Source organism: Pseudonaja textilis, chromosome 9 (genome assembly GCF_049901715.1).
Source record: "Pseudonaja textilis isolate UNSWEBS1 chromosome 9, rPseTex1.2, whole genome shotgun sequence".
Lineage (NCBI taxonomy): Eukaryota > Metazoa > Chordata > Lepidosauria > Squamata > Elapidae > Pseudonaja > Pseudonaja textilis.
Window position 1 is genome coordinate 25942922 of NC_141998.1, and position 17753 is coordinate 25960674.

At 45.3% G+C, this 17753-nt stretch overlaps 1 protein-coding gene across 12 annotated transcripts in view; it reads left to right on the forward strand.

Moving 5' to 3' along the window:
• Positions 1-17753, forward strand: part of NCAM1 (neural cell adhesion molecule 1) — a 153608-nt gene that overhangs the window by 86291 nt on the left and 49564 nt on the right. For all 12 annotated transcript variants that reach the window (XM_087939229.1, XM_087939231.1, XM_087939232.1 and 9 more), the window contains exons 2-8: positions 8409-8483; positions 9024-9236; positions 10001-10144; positions 10502-10639; positions 12597-12714; positions 13529-13698; positions 14607-14749. In XM_087939229.1, the coding sequence (XP_087795355.1) occupies positions 8409-8483; positions 9024-9236; positions 10001-10144; positions 10502-10639; positions 12597-12714; positions 13529-13698; positions 14607-14749 (1001 nt within the window). The remainder of the gene's footprint in view (positions 1-8408; positions 8484-9023; positions 9237-10000; positions 10145-10501; positions 10640-12596; positions 12715-13528; positions 13699-14606; positions 14750-17753) is intronic.

The window sequence follows — 17753 nt, forward strand, 5'->3', positions numbered from 1 at the left end:
GCTGCTGATGAGAACCCTCTCAGGTGGGCCTGGAGGCTCAGCCAAGTCAGGAGAGCCTTCTTGGAATCGAGAAAACTGAAAAGAGACATGAATCATGATGAGTTTGTAATTGAAATTCGGGGTCTAGCATGGTTTAATGAGAATTATTCTGCTGAGCTGGACCAAGGCAATGGAGAGGATGTTTGTTCCTGGACTCCTGCAGGAAGGTCTGTTTATCCACCACATTGTGCTTCTTGACCGTTACAACATGCCTTTATTGGTAGAACAATTAAGAACGAGTTTTCCCAGGAGGAAGATTGTGGCTGCAGGTTAGCGTTAATAATTCAAGGTAAAAGTGGTTTCCTTTGCAATCGGGCCGCAAAGACAAGCCTTTTTTTTCTCTCTACAGAATTGGCTCTTTAGCTGATTGTTCCACGTGCTGGAAAAGAGGAGAGGAGGAGGCTGCAAATTAATGTCTTACTGCACCTAGAAGATTATAGTTTTGCATGCATCATATGAATCAAAGGAATGGTAATTCGGTGCGCTGAAGGTTGATTTCATATGATGGTCAGCCAGAGCCTGGTGGTTTTCATCGCCCTTTGGCTATTCCCATGCCTGCAGTGGCCCATCTGGCTGGGTTTCCATGGGATCACAGAATTCATTATTCCTGCAGCTTGACTGCAAAACTATATATATATATATATATATATATATATATTTAATGTGATGCTATAGCTAAGCGGATCCTTTTGATAGTTAACTTCCGGAGAAAAATACTGCCACAAACCCCGACCTTCGTTTCCCATGCTTGATATGGAAGTGGCGCAAGGTAATATAGGATTCCTGCAAGATTGGCAGTAGATCGGGCATGGTTTTCTGCAGAATGGTTTAACCACAGCATCACCAGTTGCCTCCCTCATCCAATTTAAATGCAAGTTACACCAATTGGTTTAGCGGCTGAACTGTAGAATATTCAACTCATACAAGCTCCTAATCTGCAATCCTAAAGGTGCCAGAGCTATATCCTAAGGTTGCCTGGACCTGGGGTTTCCAAAGCCGCCTTCAGCTACATCACTGGCCAGGATGTGCTACCTTTTCCTGAAGGCACGGCATTTTTATTACAGCTTGCACAGTCTGTCTGTGCAATGATATAGTGTCTGTATTGTCTTTGCGGTCGGTCCGCCGATTGGTTTTCTTCGGGTACAAAACGATTAAACATTCGTCCTCGTTGCCTTTTTCCATTCAAGAAGGGGAGTAGAGTATTTGGATTAGGGAAGTAGGGCAGACCATTAAATATGTAAAACTCCTTCGGCAGGTGGAAGTAGGATGTGATTGTGTGTGTGTGTGAGTGTCGTGCGTGTGTGTGTAAATCCAGATGTTCATCCTTTTCTGTCTTTCTGGGCTCCTGTTCAGCAGATCACACTGTAGGGCCAGGATGAAGGAAGAAGATTTGAACTATACTTTATGATCTGTGCTGGCAAAACAAGGACAATTCCAGCATGCTCCCCCTCCATTGTGTCTAGACGTTCAGCTGGTACACCGAAGAGGGTCAGCTAAGGTAGCAGCTGCTACGGAGAGCCATCTGGATTGGCAAAGGCAATTGTTTGTCCCCCAAACAACAAGGGACAGTGGAAAAGAGCCTCTGTCTCAGCTGCTGCATTCCTGAGCCCAGAGAGGGCTGGCTGGCTTGCTCCATCCTCCAGCCCCAGAAAGAGTTCCAGTGGCCACACTGGTAAAACAGGGCAGGTGAGCCGATGGAAAATGCCTGGTCTCACCATGGTCTGGAAGTGATCAAAGATTACAAAACCCCTCCCCTTTTCCCTAGACTCCTGCATTCATGCATACTGGCATGTTTGGTTCTGAAGTTCTACCATTGATGGTTAATTATGGGATAATATGATTAATGTTGAGGAAACTCAATACTCTAGATTTTCATTTTTCATTCTGATCTATCTATCTATCTATCTATCTATCTATCTATCTATCTATCTATCTATCTATCTATCTATCCAACTCTCTATCTATCTATCTATCATCTATCTATCTGTCTGTCTGTCTGTCTGTCATCATCTATCTATCTATCTCATCATCATCATCATCATCTCCTTCCTTCCTTCCTTCCTTCCTTCCTTCCTTCCTTCCTTCCTTCCTTCCTTCCTTCCTTCCTTCTTTCCTTCCTTCCTTCCTTCCTGTTTTGCTATGAAAACAGTGCAGCTGCTTGATTGGAGAAAGGACTTTCCTGACTTGAGATTATTCAGTCTCAGTTCTTGCAACAACTCCCGGACTATATGAAGCCTGGTTTGAAGGGAGCTTCTTAAGTTTTGGTTATTTGGTAGAAAGCAGAGGATGAATGAACTGGGTGAGCCCAGAACTGCAGCAGAGGTCTAGTGAAAGCTCCACCCTTGATTTCAGCCTTGCCAAATAACCATAAAATGGTTATTAACAGGGCGGTCCTGGGCATTTGCCCAGAAGTGCTAAGTCTTTAAGGGCTCCCTTCCAAGTAAGCTTTCAAGGGTTGGAATTTGAATCTACATCGAACCATCTACATCAAATATAAACCAATAATTTTCAAGGGGCTTGATTGCAACTAAATTGGGACACAACTCTAGCCTGCTAATCATTGAGGGGGGCAGTAGCAGTCCAAGTGAAATAGTAATTTCTTATCCCACAGGTGGTTTTTTAAAAAGCTACTACTGGACTTTCTTGGTTTTTTTTTTTCTTGAAGATGTTTCACTTCTCATCCAAGTTGCTTCTTCAGTTCTTCTTCAGAAAACACAGAATGTCCAATTGCCATCTGAAAAATCACCTTTGGGACAACCATGACGTGGATGACTGAGAATCTCATATACATTGATTTTTTAATGTTGATTTCCACCATCAAGAGAGAGAGGGGGGGAGGGAGGGAAGGAGGGAGAGAGAGAGAGAGAGAGAGAGAGAGGGAGAGGGAGAGAGAGAGAGAAGAGAAGAGCTGCCATCTCCTGAAAACTTGGGAGAAGAGCTGATCTCATCCAAGGAATATAAGTTGAAATTTCTCAGTTGACCAACTGAATATGGAGTGACAATTCAGTGGGCTAAGCTGAATGCAGAGGAAATGTATAAGGAAGTAATTCTGGCTGCTGTGTCCCTTCAAAGAGGTACAGAATTTCCCCAAAACACACTTTCTTGCCCCCACAAGGAATCTCTGAATGCCAAGTTGGAAATTCAGATTTCCACTGTGCAGATGCTGTGCTTTGCTCTCATTTCGTTTTAGTTCCATAATTTGAAATGATCCCTAAGGCATGATGAAGGCATGCAACAGGGGCCAGCCAGGCTTTTTTGGGGCCTTGGGTATCATTCTGCAATCTCACGACGCCTGACCAAATATCAGAGGATCACCACACAGGGCAAGATCTTTAGATCTCTCCCAAGACTGTCCATCTGTCATGGTGCTGAAGCCATGGGCTTCCTTGCATGAGATCTTGGGTGTGATTTTATGAGATCCCATCCATATTTTATGTCATTTGGTGGGAACAGTTGACTTTGAGTTGGGGTCCAGCAGAACTCTGCAAGTCCTCTGTTGATGGAGCTCTGCTGTAGAGCATAAAGAAGAGAGATGATAATTCAGCCTTTAGCCATACAGTCCATGGTGTGTGCAGCCTTATTATACTCGAAATAGAGCAGTTATGTGGGGAAAGCCTTACTTTCCTAGAGTAAGATGACACATTTTTATCCCTAACAAAAGGATGTGAAATCTCAGGGGTTGGAAAATGGCTGAATTCTTCTAATAGCATCCTTATTTCAAAGCTTGCCACTCAGCCACAATTTCCAGGAAGACCACTTAAGGGTCAATCCATGTAGTCCTCCAAAGGCGTATTTTTTTCTCTGTGTGCTTTTAAAGGCTGTGAGGTGTCCCAGATACTATTTGAAAGAAGAGCTTTGGGATGGGAGGGAGGATAAATAAACCTCTGTTTGCAACGAACCAATGCAACCATGTATGTTTCCAGGATAGTGTGGGCTGCAGTGGAAACATCCCTACCTTAAGTGACAAAATTCTGAAAAAAGGACATGGTTGTTTTAATGAGTTAGATGAGTTTTGGACTCTTGCACACTGTTCCCTGTCAGTGCAGCTCTTTGGTGTAAGGAGGAGTGAGATAACGTACCTCCACCTAACAGTCAGGAATTAGGAAGGAATCACCTCAACTTTTTATCTTTCTATCATGAAACCAACCAAATGAGTCAAAACTGGGTAAACGGGAAGGAATGGCGATGGTCCAGGAAAGACTGAGATTCTAGAATTCAGAATTCCCTGCTAAAGTGAGATTTAATCCTGCAAATGGGAATGGAAGTGACATTTCTACAATATTCTTTGCTTGCTTGCTTAATTTCCTGTTTGCTGATTTATTTATGCATCCCTTGCTTTCTGTTGGATTTAGTTTGCAGGGTGTATGTGTGTGTGTGTATCTGTTTAGCTGATGATTAAATTTGTCACAGATGATGGATCTCATGATTAGACGCAACATACGCCCTGCACTTTCTCTAGAGAATAGACAAAATACTTAATTCTAAAGGATGTCCTCCTGTTCAGCCTTCACCTGTCAAAGGGTGAATTTAAGAATTATGCATGGAAACGTGAGCTCTCCTATTCCTGAGAATCTCTCCACCGCTTTGGTCCAGGTACATGAAAATAAATGCAGGGAGTGGTTTTCACTATTTGACGTGATGGGCGTAGAAGTAGAGCTCTCGCCTCACAGTCAGGAGGCTGTGAGTTCCATCCTAGGTAGACGCAGATATTTCTCTCTCTGGGCACAATGAGAATATATCTGCTGAAATAACACTCCACATTGGCAACAGGGAGGCCATCCGGCCAGTAAAACACTCAGCTCCATTCAGTTGCCCGGACTCCACCCTGCAAGGGATTATGGGGACATTAAAAGAAGAGGATGGTGACTGGTTGCCCACCAGCAAAGAGCCATTGCACTGTCCTCCTTGCTGCAGTCCTGGGCCACAGAGGCCTCCCTTGGTTGCTAACTGTGGCTGATCTGATCAGAAGACGCCTCTGGCCTTTTTAAACCAGACATGGGTGCTTTTTTGCTGCGGGTCATGCGGCTGTCAGCAGTGACGCCTCCTGTAGGTCATTGTGGAATATGGACAATCACGACGACTACCTGGAAGACAGTAAATCAGGAAATGCTGAAAGTTTTTAACCTTGGTGCTTTCTGTTTATTTTAGGAGGAACAGCCACTGGCGTACAGACAGAAGATTTTGTCTGTCCCCTTGGAGTGAGGCTGTTTGCTCTCACTTTTCTGTTGTACCCAGTCAATCAGTCGTGGGATTCAAATTTTTTTACTATTGGTCCTGTGGGTGTGGCTTTGTGGGCGTGGCTTTGTGGGCGTGGCAGGGGAAGGATATACTGCAAAATCTCAATTCCCTCCCCACCCCACTATCCTGCTTTCCAGCTCCATTCTCCTGTGTAGGGCAACCAAAGGAGACCCAGCCGATCAGCTGGGACTCAATGGGAGGCAGAGAAGAGATGGGGTTGGCGGGGCCAGTCAGAGGTGGGATTGGCCGGTTCTCTGCACTACTCAAAAGTTCCACTACTGGTGGTTCTCCAGAACTGGTCAGAACCGGCTGAATACCCACCTCAGCAATCAATGCATGAGCCAAATAAACAAGATGCTGGACAATGATTCCCTCCAGCTTTTAAATTCCTGCATGGAGGCACTTGAAACCGATGGGTCTGTGGTCCAGCCATCTCAAAAACCAAGCAGCCACAGTCCTGTAGGACCAGGCCACTAAAGGGTGGAACAGATTAAGCACTTCCAACGATAAGAGAGCCGGGGAGCAGGGATGCTTTGACTATGCTGCACCAAGCAGTTCTTTTATTAAGGTGATTGTTTTCCATCCAACTAATGACTGCAATTAAGAAATTGCTCGCATTAAGGTCAGACTTTCTTGAAATCTTTCTTTGACCCAGACTGGTTAGGGCAGGAAGCTCCAGCAAACGTATCCACCGATGGGAGCCAGGATCCAATTATGTCTTCTCTAATGGCTCATTACTTTTCATGAAAGACCACAACACTCTCCGATGCCAAGGATTGGGAAAAGATTGTGAATGCCTTTGTGGTGTGTGGAGGCCATTAGAAAGGATCTCAGCCAGCTGCCCAGGGAGGGCTTTGCAAGCCCCACCTGAACGTAGGACAAAGCTAAGCCAGGCCTTCTTAACACGTTTCATGGCAACCTTACGCACAAATTTGAATAGATCCCGTGATGATGATGATAGCCATTTAGTTGTGTCTCACTCTTGGCGAGTCTATGGGCCTGGTCTCTCCACATCTTCCAATCTTGAACTCCTTCTTTGAGTCGTTCTAAGCTCTGTCTAAGAGATACGGCGGCTCAGTGGCTTAAGACGCTGAGCTTGTCGATCAGAAAGACCGGCAGTTTGGCGGTTCGAATCCCCAGCGCCACGTAACGGAGTGAGCTCCCATTACTCGTCCCATCTTCTGCCAACCTAGCAGTTCGAATGCAAGTAGAAAAATAGGGACCCCTTTTGGTGGGAAGGGAACAGCATTCTGTGCAACTTTGGCATTTAGTCCTGCCGGCCACATGACCATGGAGACGTCTTCAGACAGCGCTGGCTTTTCAGCTTTGTAATGGAGATGAGCACCGTCCCCTAGAGCCAGAAACAATGAACATGGATGTGCAAGGGGAACCTTTACCCTTTTACCTTTAAGCTGTGTCTGGTGTCAGCTTTGAAGGTGTCCAGCCACCATGTTCTTTGGTGCCTGGTTTCCTTTGACCGCTAACCCTTCCACGCATAATTTGCTTTCACCCGTGAATGTTTGGCCTGATTTGGTCCAAATAGATGCCTTAGGGTTATTTATTCTTCATCCGGAAAGAGAAGTCACTGCCTGGAAGCTGCTCTTTGTCAAGATCCATACCCAAGACCAGAGATGACGACTTGTGGACTTCGACTCAAAAGGCCCCTTTGGGATCTTGCACCGCGCAGCCCAGATGAGCTGGCTCTACACCGCATCCCCGAGAGAAGGCAGGGAAGCTGCTCAGTTCCTGGCTATTTAGGTCTTGGCTGCTCCAAATCTAATCAGCCTTTCCTTGGGATGATGATGATGATCCCCAGTGCTGTCATTCTTCTGCCTGGGAGTGAATTATGCTGAAGGAGAATGGACGGGCAAAATTGGATTACCCAGAAATAAAACAGAGTAAAAGAGTAGCTGGCCCATTAATGGCAGGGTGACGGGGGGGAAGTGAAGCCATGCGAGCGGAAAGGAAGTAGCGGAAAACCTCTTAATTCTGACAGAGAAATCATTCAAATTGCTTTTCTTAACTTTTGTAACTAGATGTATTCTGGTTTTATGTCGCAAGGGTGCTCAGGTCTCTGCCGATAATCTTGCTAGAAATCCATACAGCATCTTCACTACAGGAACAGTCTTTTTACACTTTTATTTTATTATATAAACTGCAGAGAAGAGAAGAAAAAGAAATGGGGAATTAAGGGACGGAAAAGGAGCGGGGGAAAAGGGAGAGTGAGATACAAGGGAAAAGAGGAAAAGAAAGAAAAGAAGGGATTGATTTCCAACTCTGATTAGCCCAGGACAAGATAAGCTCACTCCAACCTCAACTGTTCCTGCTTTTAGACATTAATATATAACTAGCCAGGCCTGTAAGACCAAATCTTTCTAATCAACAAAACCAAAGTCAAAGTTTCAGGTTTTTTTTCCCTTCACAAGCACAGATTCCAGAAGTGATAGCCAAATACAAAACGTATTTTCCTCTTTTGAGTAAAATCATCACTTTAACCATTCCTGCTTTATCTTCCTTGCTGTGGAAATAATGTGTACCCTAACAGTCTTGACCTAGGATCCCATCTGGATCGGTCACTGGGACCAGAGGTTTAGTCTTCTGAGCAGGAGCCCATCCTGAGGAAATTTCTCTCGACTGGGTGCTGGGTGGTTGAGGCCAGTGGTTCTCAGCCTGCGGTCTGCAGACCTCTGGGGAGGGGGGCATGATGTCATCACCGAAGGTCTTGAATAAAAGTTATGATTTAAATCTTAAGTCTTGGGGGCCTGTGGCCACAAAAGATACCTTGAAGGGGTTCCATGGTGAAGAAAACATTGAGTATCACTGCTCTGGGCAATTCTGTGCATAGTATTTATGTGGCGCCTGGTTGGGTGTGGCTTCTTATTGGTTGATTGGGGTGTTGTGGGCCCCCAGTTGTTGTTAAATTGTTGGTTGTTGTTGTTTCCTTGTGCTGCCAAGACCTCACTTCCTATGTACTGGATAAGCTGATGGTAAATCACTACTCCTGTTGACTGTAGTCTTAATCTGGCCCTAACACTCATGTGTGGACATTCAGTTTTGCAATTAATATTAGATGACTCCTTTCTTTGTTTGGTGAGCATTATAACCTCATGGTGCTTCTTTCAATCTTTCAGTCTCTCTTCAGGTGAACATAGTTCCAAATAAGGTGGAGGTGCCTGTTGGAGAATCCAAGTTTTTCCTATGTCAAGGTGAGTAGCTGCACAATCTGGTGTTGAATCCAGTCTTACATGGGAGTAAACCCACTGAATAGAGCTGTACCTTCTCCTCATGCAATAGCTGAGTTAACTGACAGATAAAAGAGGGTTGAGTCCAGGGAAGAAATAATAACAGAATAACAGAGCTGGGAGAGACCTTGGAAGTCTTCTAGTTCAATCCTGTAGCTGCTCAGAGTCATTCACTGTCAGATGGGTGGCCAATCAGTTCACTGAATTAAACTAATTAAATTTAAAACATCTCAGGCAAGATCCTTCCTGGTTCTCAAGAAGATAAAGAGAAGTGGAAGGAAGACCAAAGTCTACTGGAGTTGGGTGGCCAATACATTTGAATAACAAATAAATAAATGATTGTGCATCCAGACTTGCAAGAATCCATCTCTAGATCTTTGCAACAAAATCAGTGTTGGCCTCCGTGACTTTGGTTCGGTCTGGCTGTCTTGAAAGGCTGCCAGCGTCACGTACCCAGCAGCCCCCCTAACCCAGCTCCTGTTTGGATTCCTTCCTTGGTTGCAGTGACTGGCGATGCCAAATCCAAAGAAATCTTCTGGTTTGCCCCCAATGGCGATAAGCTGACGACAAACCAGCAGCACATTTCCGTGGTCCGGTCAGATGATTCTTCCACTCTCACCATCTACAACGCTAACATCGATGACGCCGGCATCTATAAATGCGTGGTCTCCAGTGAAGAAGGGGAGGAAGAGGCCACTCTCAATGTGAAGATCTTTCGTAAGTGGTTGGGCTGGAGAAGGAAGGGTTGGGTGGGGAATGAGAGAACTTTCCCCTCTGTAAGGAATCCTGCCCCATAGAACAGAGGTCTCCAAACCCGGCCACTTTAAGACTTGTGGGTTTCAACTCTCAGAATTCTGGGAGCCAAAGCCCACAAGTCTCAAAGTGACCAAGGATGGAGACATCGTCCATAGAATACCCAAGAAGCAACTTTTATGATGCCTTCTCCCAGAGGTGGCATTCAGCAGGTTCTGACCAGTTCTGGAGAACCGGTAGCAGAAATTTTGAGTGGTTCGCAGAACCGGCAAATACCACCTCCGAGTGGAGATTTTACAGTCTCCTTCCCCTGCCACGCCTACCAGGACACACCCACAGAACCAGTAGTAAAAAAAATTGAATCCCACTACTACCAACAAAGTCCTTTCTGAAATGGGTACCTGATTGAGATAAGGAAGCCCAACCTTCACCCCTGAGATATGCATTTTCAGTTAATCCATGTTTTTATTAAGGTAAATGATTTTTGGGTCCTTCTCGTAGCTTCATGTCAGTATTTGACAAGGCAGAACTTCCAAACTGAAAAGCTCTCAGGCACCCATTAGCAGCCTAGTGGTTAGCGACTTGCTCCAGGAGCTGATTTGCAAGGTCCCTGGCCTCTTCTAGAGCTGAAAAGAGGCAAAGCTCTCCTCATCTGCCTAGCCTGTTTGCTGCATGAACTCTGACCGGCTCGGGATTTACTCTTCCCTTCCTATGCATCTACTTTCCAGAGAAACTGACCTTCCAACATGCCCCCAGCCCACAGGAGTTCAAAGAAGGAGACGATGCAGTTATTATCTGTGATATTGTCTCCTCACTGCCTCCCACAATTATGTGGAAGCACATGGGCAGAGATGTGGTCCTGAAGAAAGATGGTAAGTGTATGCATCTTTGTGTGTGTGTGCGCCTGTGCGTGCATGCATGTGTTTTGAGGTGTGCAGGAAGTCCTCCACATAACTTGAATGTTCTAGATTACTTCTGGAGAGCAAAGCGCCAGAATGAATGAAGCCTGGATTGCTGGCCTAAAGCTGCCAGAGGTAGCTTAAAGATCTGGGAGGCAAACTGTAGGCTGAGTTCAGTAACTGTGGTTGGGTTTGATCGGACTTGGCTCTTTCCAGGAATCTCTTTCAATTGGAATGCATGTCTTACTATGAAGTTGCCCAAGATGGAGAATTAGGACTTCCTCAGGGCCAGGCTTATATCTACCAGCTTCTCTCCTCCATTCTTTCCAGTGAGGTTTGTGGTGTTGAGCAATAACTACCTCCAGATCAGAGGGATAAAGAAAAGCGATGAGGGCATATATCGCTGCGAAGGGAGGATCTTGGCCCGAGGAGAGGTGGACTTCAGGGATATCCGGATCATCGTGAATGGTGAGCATCTTTTGGTTAGAAGGCACATGAGCTTTGGGTGCTGCACCTGGTATTGTCCATCCCTTTCAGGTCTCTGGAGTCTTGCATCCTCTTGAAGGCCAAGGCTACCATTCTCAACAATTCCAGACCAACCCATCTCTGTTCACCTGTGACCATTCCCAACAATTCCAGACCAACCCATCTCTGTTCACCTGTGACCATTCCCAACAATTCCAGACCAACCCATCTCTGTTCACCTGTGACCATTCCCAACAATTCCAGACCAACCCATCTCTGTTCGCCTGTGACTATTCCCAACAATTCCAGACCAACCCATCTCTGTTTGCCTGTGACTATTCCCAACAATTCCAGACCAACCCATCTCTGTTCGCCTGTGACTATTCCCAACAATTCCAGACCAACCCATCTCTGTTCGCCTGTGACCATTCCCAACAATTCCAGACCAACCCATCTCTGTTCACCTGTGACCATTCCCAACAATTCCAGACCAACCCATCTCGGTTCACCTCTGTTCTGGAGAACATCCATTTGGGAAGGAAGGAGGATTGCTAGCAGACAGGTGGTTTCTTTCTGATCACTGATTAGAATTAGAATGCAGAGCTCATTCGGCAACCTTGAAATGAAAGAATAGATAGAGAGGCCATTTGTTCTTATTTTAACCCTTCTGAGTTACGGACAAGCTAGAAGATAGTCTGGCCGCTGTCATCCCATCATAATAAATTATCCCATGATAATTTCCAAGGCAGCTAGAAGAGATTGTCCTCAGATCCTTGGCTGTGGTTGGATCTCAAGCAGGTCATGTTTCTCAAGTCCCTGGACACCCTGACAAAAAAGTGCAGGTGTTGTGTTGGTGCCTTCGGCTCCCATGATTTGATAAATACCATCCTGAACATTTAGACATGCCAGTTACTCAACCTCTTCACTGCTGCCTCCGCCAAATGCACACATGGATTGGTACTCTCGAACCACTAGTGAAGCCATAAACGTGTGAATGGGTAGCTTTAGGACTCTGACAGCCGATCGCATAAACCTGAGCAATTAAAGTGGGCATCCTTTTCAGTGAAAGCTGAACTCTAAACTTTTTATTTCCTCTTGTCGTGCTCTGCATCCAATTATGTCTTTAAGCAGTCAAATGCAGCAATATAAGCACTATGATGCTAACAAACCTTAAAAATAACAGATGGCTCTTTGGACATGTTTTCGGATTCATGCATGTGTTTTTTTCTGTAGAAAGATGGCCTATTCAGAAGATGGAGCTCACTTTTAGCTTTAATTAAAGAAACAAAAATGCAGCTAGCTTTGTTTCCACTTGGAAAGAGCTTCTGGACTTTGGGGTTGAGATGGAGGTGGGGGGATTGAAATGTTGGGTTTTGCTGATTAGATAGATTTTGTTGTTGTTGTAGAAAGGGCTAGATCAGCGGTGTCCAACCTTGGCAACTTTAAGACTTGTGGACTTCAACTCCCAGAATTCCTCAGCCAGCTAAGGAATTCTGGGAGTTGAAGTCCACAAGTCTTAAAGTTGCCAAGGTTGGACACCCCTGGGCTAGATACTATATAAAAGTAAGAAGCTGAGGCTGTATGTTATTCTCTTGTTCTACTGTGTTAAAAAAAAATGAGTCGGAAGTCAGTGCTTTGCTTTTTCCTCCCTTACTTTCCCATCATTTCCATTTTTCTTTGTGTTTTATATTTTGATAAATGAATCAAAGTCCCCCCCCCTCCCCCCCAAAACAAAGAAGAAGAAGAAGAGGGCGCGTAGAGGGACGAAGAACAGTTGCCCTCAAATTCTAATCAGTCTGTTGGGATCGGGTTGCCTTCTAGTAACCATGCCAAGAAAAGATGAAAGTAGAAGAGAGGCCCACCACGTGAATCTGCTCCACAGGGGGTCTCGCCCACCCCCACCCCCCTTTGCCACTGGAGGGGCCTGCACACCTTACTCCACTTCCCTCTTTCCTTTCAGTGCCTCCCACCGTTCGTTCTCGGCAGGGGACGGTCAACGCCACTGCCAATCTCAGCCAGTCAGTCAAACTGGTGTGCGATGCTGACGGCTTCCCAGAGCCCTTCATCAGCTGGACCAAGTAAGCAGGGGTTGGTGTGTGGCGGGAGGAATGGGAGGGGGGACTTGCTCCCGTATTCATTGGTGTCCCATCGTTATTATTTTTATAAATAACTCAAGGTAGCAAATGCATCCAACACATCTTCTTCCGCCTTGTACTTTCCCTACCACAACACCACTGTGAGGTGAGTTGGGCTGAGAGAGAGAGGGACTGGATAAAGTCATCCTGCTGGCTTTCATGGTTAAGGAGGGACTAGAACTCACCATCTCCTGGTGCTTGGCCCAAAGTCACCCAGCCAACTTTCGTGGATATGGCAGGACTAGAACTCATTGTCTCCTAGTGATTGGCCCAAAGTCATCTCGCTGGCTTTTGTGTCTAAGGCGGGACTAGAACTCACCATCTCCTGGTGATGGACCCAAACCCAACAGGAATCATGCCTAGAATTTATTGTCTCCTGGTTTCTGGTGCCTTCATCACTGGACCAAAGTGCCTCCCTCTTCCCATGGTACACTAATGGGTCCTAGTACTATAGAAGACCAGTGATCTCAGAGCATATTTATTTATTAAATTTATATGACACGCATCTCTCTATCGAACGACTCCAGTCAGTTTACAACACTCTAGGAAAGCAGCCCAGCTAATTAATGCCTTGGCCATGATTAAGTTGCATGAAAAAAAAAAGCATGAGGAATTGACTGTTTTGCTCACAGAAGCTTTGTTGTAATTGTAAGCCTTCTAGAGTCACAACGACTCTGGCAGCCTCTGAATTATGTACAGAAACCAATCGTTGTCTCAGATAACGTCCATTTCTGCCCATGGGCTTTCTCTCCCGCAGGGATGGAGAGCCAATAGAACGAGGGGAGGATGAGGAAAAGTACGGCTTCAGTTACGATGGCTCTGAGCTGACCATCCACAGAGTGGAGAAGAACGACGAGGCTGAGTACGTGTGCATTGCCGAGAACAAAGCGGGCGAACATGATGCCACTGTCCACCTCAAAGTCTTCGGTAAGCTGTCCTCACAGCTCTTCGGTCTTTCTTTTTGTTTTCCTTCAAAGCCAGAGTCTTGGCAGCTGGATTTGGCTTATTAACTAGCAAGTCAAGGACAGAATTAAGTCTATTTCAAATACGTTCCATTACATGTCCACTTTGTGTGTGTGTGTGTTTTTTTTAAGTTTCTAGTGTCAACTCACAAAACATATTGTATACACATTTTATAGTTGTCAACAGAAAGAAGGGGGCAGTTTCAAAGAGCAGGCAGCAGTGTGGTATCGAAAGTACATTCCATTCATATTTTCTTCAAAGACTGATTAGATGACTGAAGTTTCTGCCGCGCAAAAATCTAATTGGAGAGCATGATTGATGGCTCTTGGCTATGGACGTGTTTCATTGGATGGTACACCTAGGGGTGTGTGGGGGAAAGCAGGGTTAAGGGCGACAGTGAATCATGTATCTCAAAGTTGGCTATGCCCAGGCTAATGCCAGCATGTTAACTTCTAATAAATCCTTTTTAGTTTTGGGAGTGTGGCTTGAGGCTCATGATTTAATTGGAGTAACTGCTGGAATCCTGACGTCTAGTCCATTAAGTCCTGAAAGGAGTGTGCCTAGTGAATTTCCCCAGACTGAATCGCTTTACTGCTGTTTTCTGGGGGTGGGGAAGATGACAAAAACTTGGTTTGTTTGGTTTTTACCCCGCAATTAATTTAGACCCATTCGAATATGCAGAATGTGTCCATATAGGCAAATTGCCTCATGTACTTTTGCGGGGATCGTATGGCACTTTTTATAGTAGCCCCCTTAGCAATCAGGGAGCTTCTCCTTAACAATGAGCTACCAGGAGAAGGGGGGCTTTGCGATCTCCAACTGCCAAATCAACTGTGGTCTGTCTCTGTTTCTTTTTAACCCTCTTCCTTTAGCAAAACCCCAAATCACCTTTGTGGAGAACAAAACTGCAATGGAGCTGGAAGAGCAGATCATTCTGACCTGCGAGGCCTCTGGCGATCCCATCCCCTCCATCACTTGGAGGACCTCTTCCCGAAACATCAGCAGTGAAGAGAAGGTATGGCTTTCTCCTAGACCCTCCTGTTCTTAGCCCCAGGTAGTAGAAACCAAAGACGGAGGGAGAGACGGGATTCTGTGCAGCTGTGCACGCTGAAACCAAAGCTTTGAACGTCAGGCGTAGATAATCATAATTTGTGCTCAGGCAATATCAGAAATAGCTCCTGAACCTCTGAAAGCACCTAGTGCTCCAGTGCTGAAGGAAGCTCATTGTTGATGTGGAATTGGACCAGCACAGGAAGCCCACTCCCAGCATGGAAATCTGGCCAAAAGTCCTATCTGAATCCAAACCTGGAGCCACAAAGCCTTCATCAACTCGATGCCTTGAAGACATGATTGCAATTTTTTTTTTAAAGCAAAAAAGAGGACTTTCATGCAGGAAATCAGGAAAGTCACAGGAAAACTGCTAAGTCAGAGAAGATAATCTCTACCCTGTTTGTGAAGTGGCAAGCTACAGATCCAAGCACAGACAGCAGGACTTCTCCTGGGAGGCTGTCTGGAGAAATGGCAGTAGTAGTCTAGCATAATGTAGAGCAGGAGTGTCCAACCTTGGCAATTTTAAGACCTGTGGTCTTCAGGTCCCAGAATTCCACAGCCATTCTGGGAGTAGAAGTCCACAGGTCTTAAAGTTGCCAAGGTTGGACCCCCCTCCTGTAGAAAATAGTGGGGCTCAGAGAGAAGGCCTTGACTGAGAAAAGCTGCCTAAGCACCACAATGACAGGGTGCAAATCTATACTCAAGAAACCAGCAAGTGACACCACATGTCTCATGGTGCCATTGTGGACAGAAGACCTCTGATGTCATGATGGTTTTTCATTCCAGAAGATGAGGGTGATCGACTCGTTGCGCACTTCCTTATTTTTCCATAGTCTTCTTGACCTAAATTTGAAACTAGCATTTTGAAAGGGACTAATGCCAGTCTCCTAACCAAATGAATCCAACCTCAATGTCTTTTTTTTTAGAAGTGTTAATAGTTTATTTGTGTCACTTAACAAAATAGAAAGAAAATGAACAGAAGAGAAATCCAGATCAAGCCAATATTTGGTGTGATCACCCATTGTCTTCAAAACAACATATTTATATTTATTTACTGTATAAATAAATACAAATATTACACACAGAGAGAGAGATACATAGATGATAGGTAGATAGATAGATAGATAGATAGATAGATAGATAGATAGATAGATAGATAGATAGAAGATAGATAGATAGATAGATAGATAGATAGATAGATAGATAGATAGACAGACAGACACAGGTGATAGATAAATAGACGGATAGATAGATAGATAATAGATAGAGCTAGATGATAGGTAGATAGATCATAGATCGATAGATAGATAGGCGGATAGACAGACAGGCAGACAGATAGATAGACAGATAGATAGATGATTGATAGATAAATAGACGGAAAGAAAGAAAGAAAGAAAGATAGATAAATAGATAGATGATATAGACAGACAGACAGATGATAGATAAATAGATAGACGGATAGACAGACAGACAGACAGATAGACAGACGAATCGATAGACAGACAGATAGATAAACAGTCAGATAATGTGATGACCCAGGGTGCACCCTCAATGTCTTGAAGAGGTGGTTGGAAGTTGAGCCATCCAGCCGTGACCAAGAAGAGCCTTGCAACAAACAAAGAGGTGATCGGAATCAACTTGATTCCAGTCTTGAATGCTCTGGCTTCAGCGTGCACTGCCATTCCAGCAGTTCTTGCCAAGTTTATAAGTCGCCTTGAGGGGGTGAGGGGCAAAGGAGAACCCGAAAAAGTTTTTTTCTGGAACACCATTAGCTTGTGGATGGTTCTTTTCCCCTTTTCTCTTGATCGCCTGCATTTATACTCGCGCTGCACATAATTTCAGGCACAAAAGCCATGGCTGCCTCTGTGTTTGCTTGTTACCTGTCATTGCTCACTTCTGGAAGTTGTTTCTGTCCTTACTGGCAAAAATAATTAGCAGTTTGGAAAGGGAAAAAAAACCAAGCCTGCCAGGTGGGATCTGGGTTTTGTCTCCTGCCCTTGGGATCTGGTGGGAAAGGCAGATGTTTGCAGAACCTGAGATCCAAAGTCCCATAGCTACAAGTCCTGCACTAATGCTCCTATTAAAAGGAGAAGGAATTGAGATCTGAACTCCAAGGCTAAAGAGCATCACAGCATCATATTAAGAAAGGGCTCCCCTTCTTGAGGGCTTCCTACTGATCAGGATATTGCCTTGATAGACCAATAGGTGGGCTTTGGGTACACCAAATGGATCGGACTCTTTTGTACCATACAGCAAGGTTCCCCAGCCTCATGGCCTGTTAGGAACGGAGCCACGTGAAACCCTACTGTAAATGGCACCTGCGGGGAATCTAGATTGTGCACAAAACCATCCCTCCCCCATTGTTCTGTCTTAGGCCTCCCCAAAAAACACTAAGTCAATTCTGAGTCCCGGCAAAAACCTCTTTTATTACATTAATGTGAATTAATTTCATTCACTGTCAGTCAAAGGCTTGGCAAACAGTCTTGTGAAGGTATACGAAGGAGCTTAGACCTTTATCAATCCTGGAACTCTCCCCAGTAAATAGTTCCACACTCAGTGCTGGCAGGGAAGGGCTGGGTTATACAGACAGATCTCCACAAGGCTGGAACAAACGAACGAACGAAAGAACGAGTTGTTTTCTGCAAAAGCTCTCTCCTCTTTGGCTTCTCTTTTAATCCTGATGGGAGGGGCCATTCACTGTCCACCTATGGCCTTACTCCCACGTCGACCCTGAGTTCTTAATTGTGCCTTCCTTTTGGCAGTTCTGCGCATGCGCAGGCTGGGAACCGGTTCCAGAAGCTCCCCTGCCTCACAGCTGTCCGAGCCTGAAGGCAGCTGATGACTGCTAGCCTGTCCTGGCCCCATCTCTGCCTCTGATGCAGAGCCCTTGTCTGAGCCTTCCTCAGCCTCCAGGAATGGCCCAGGTTCCTCTCTAACCTCCTCACTACTGTCTGATTCTGCTGTCAGTT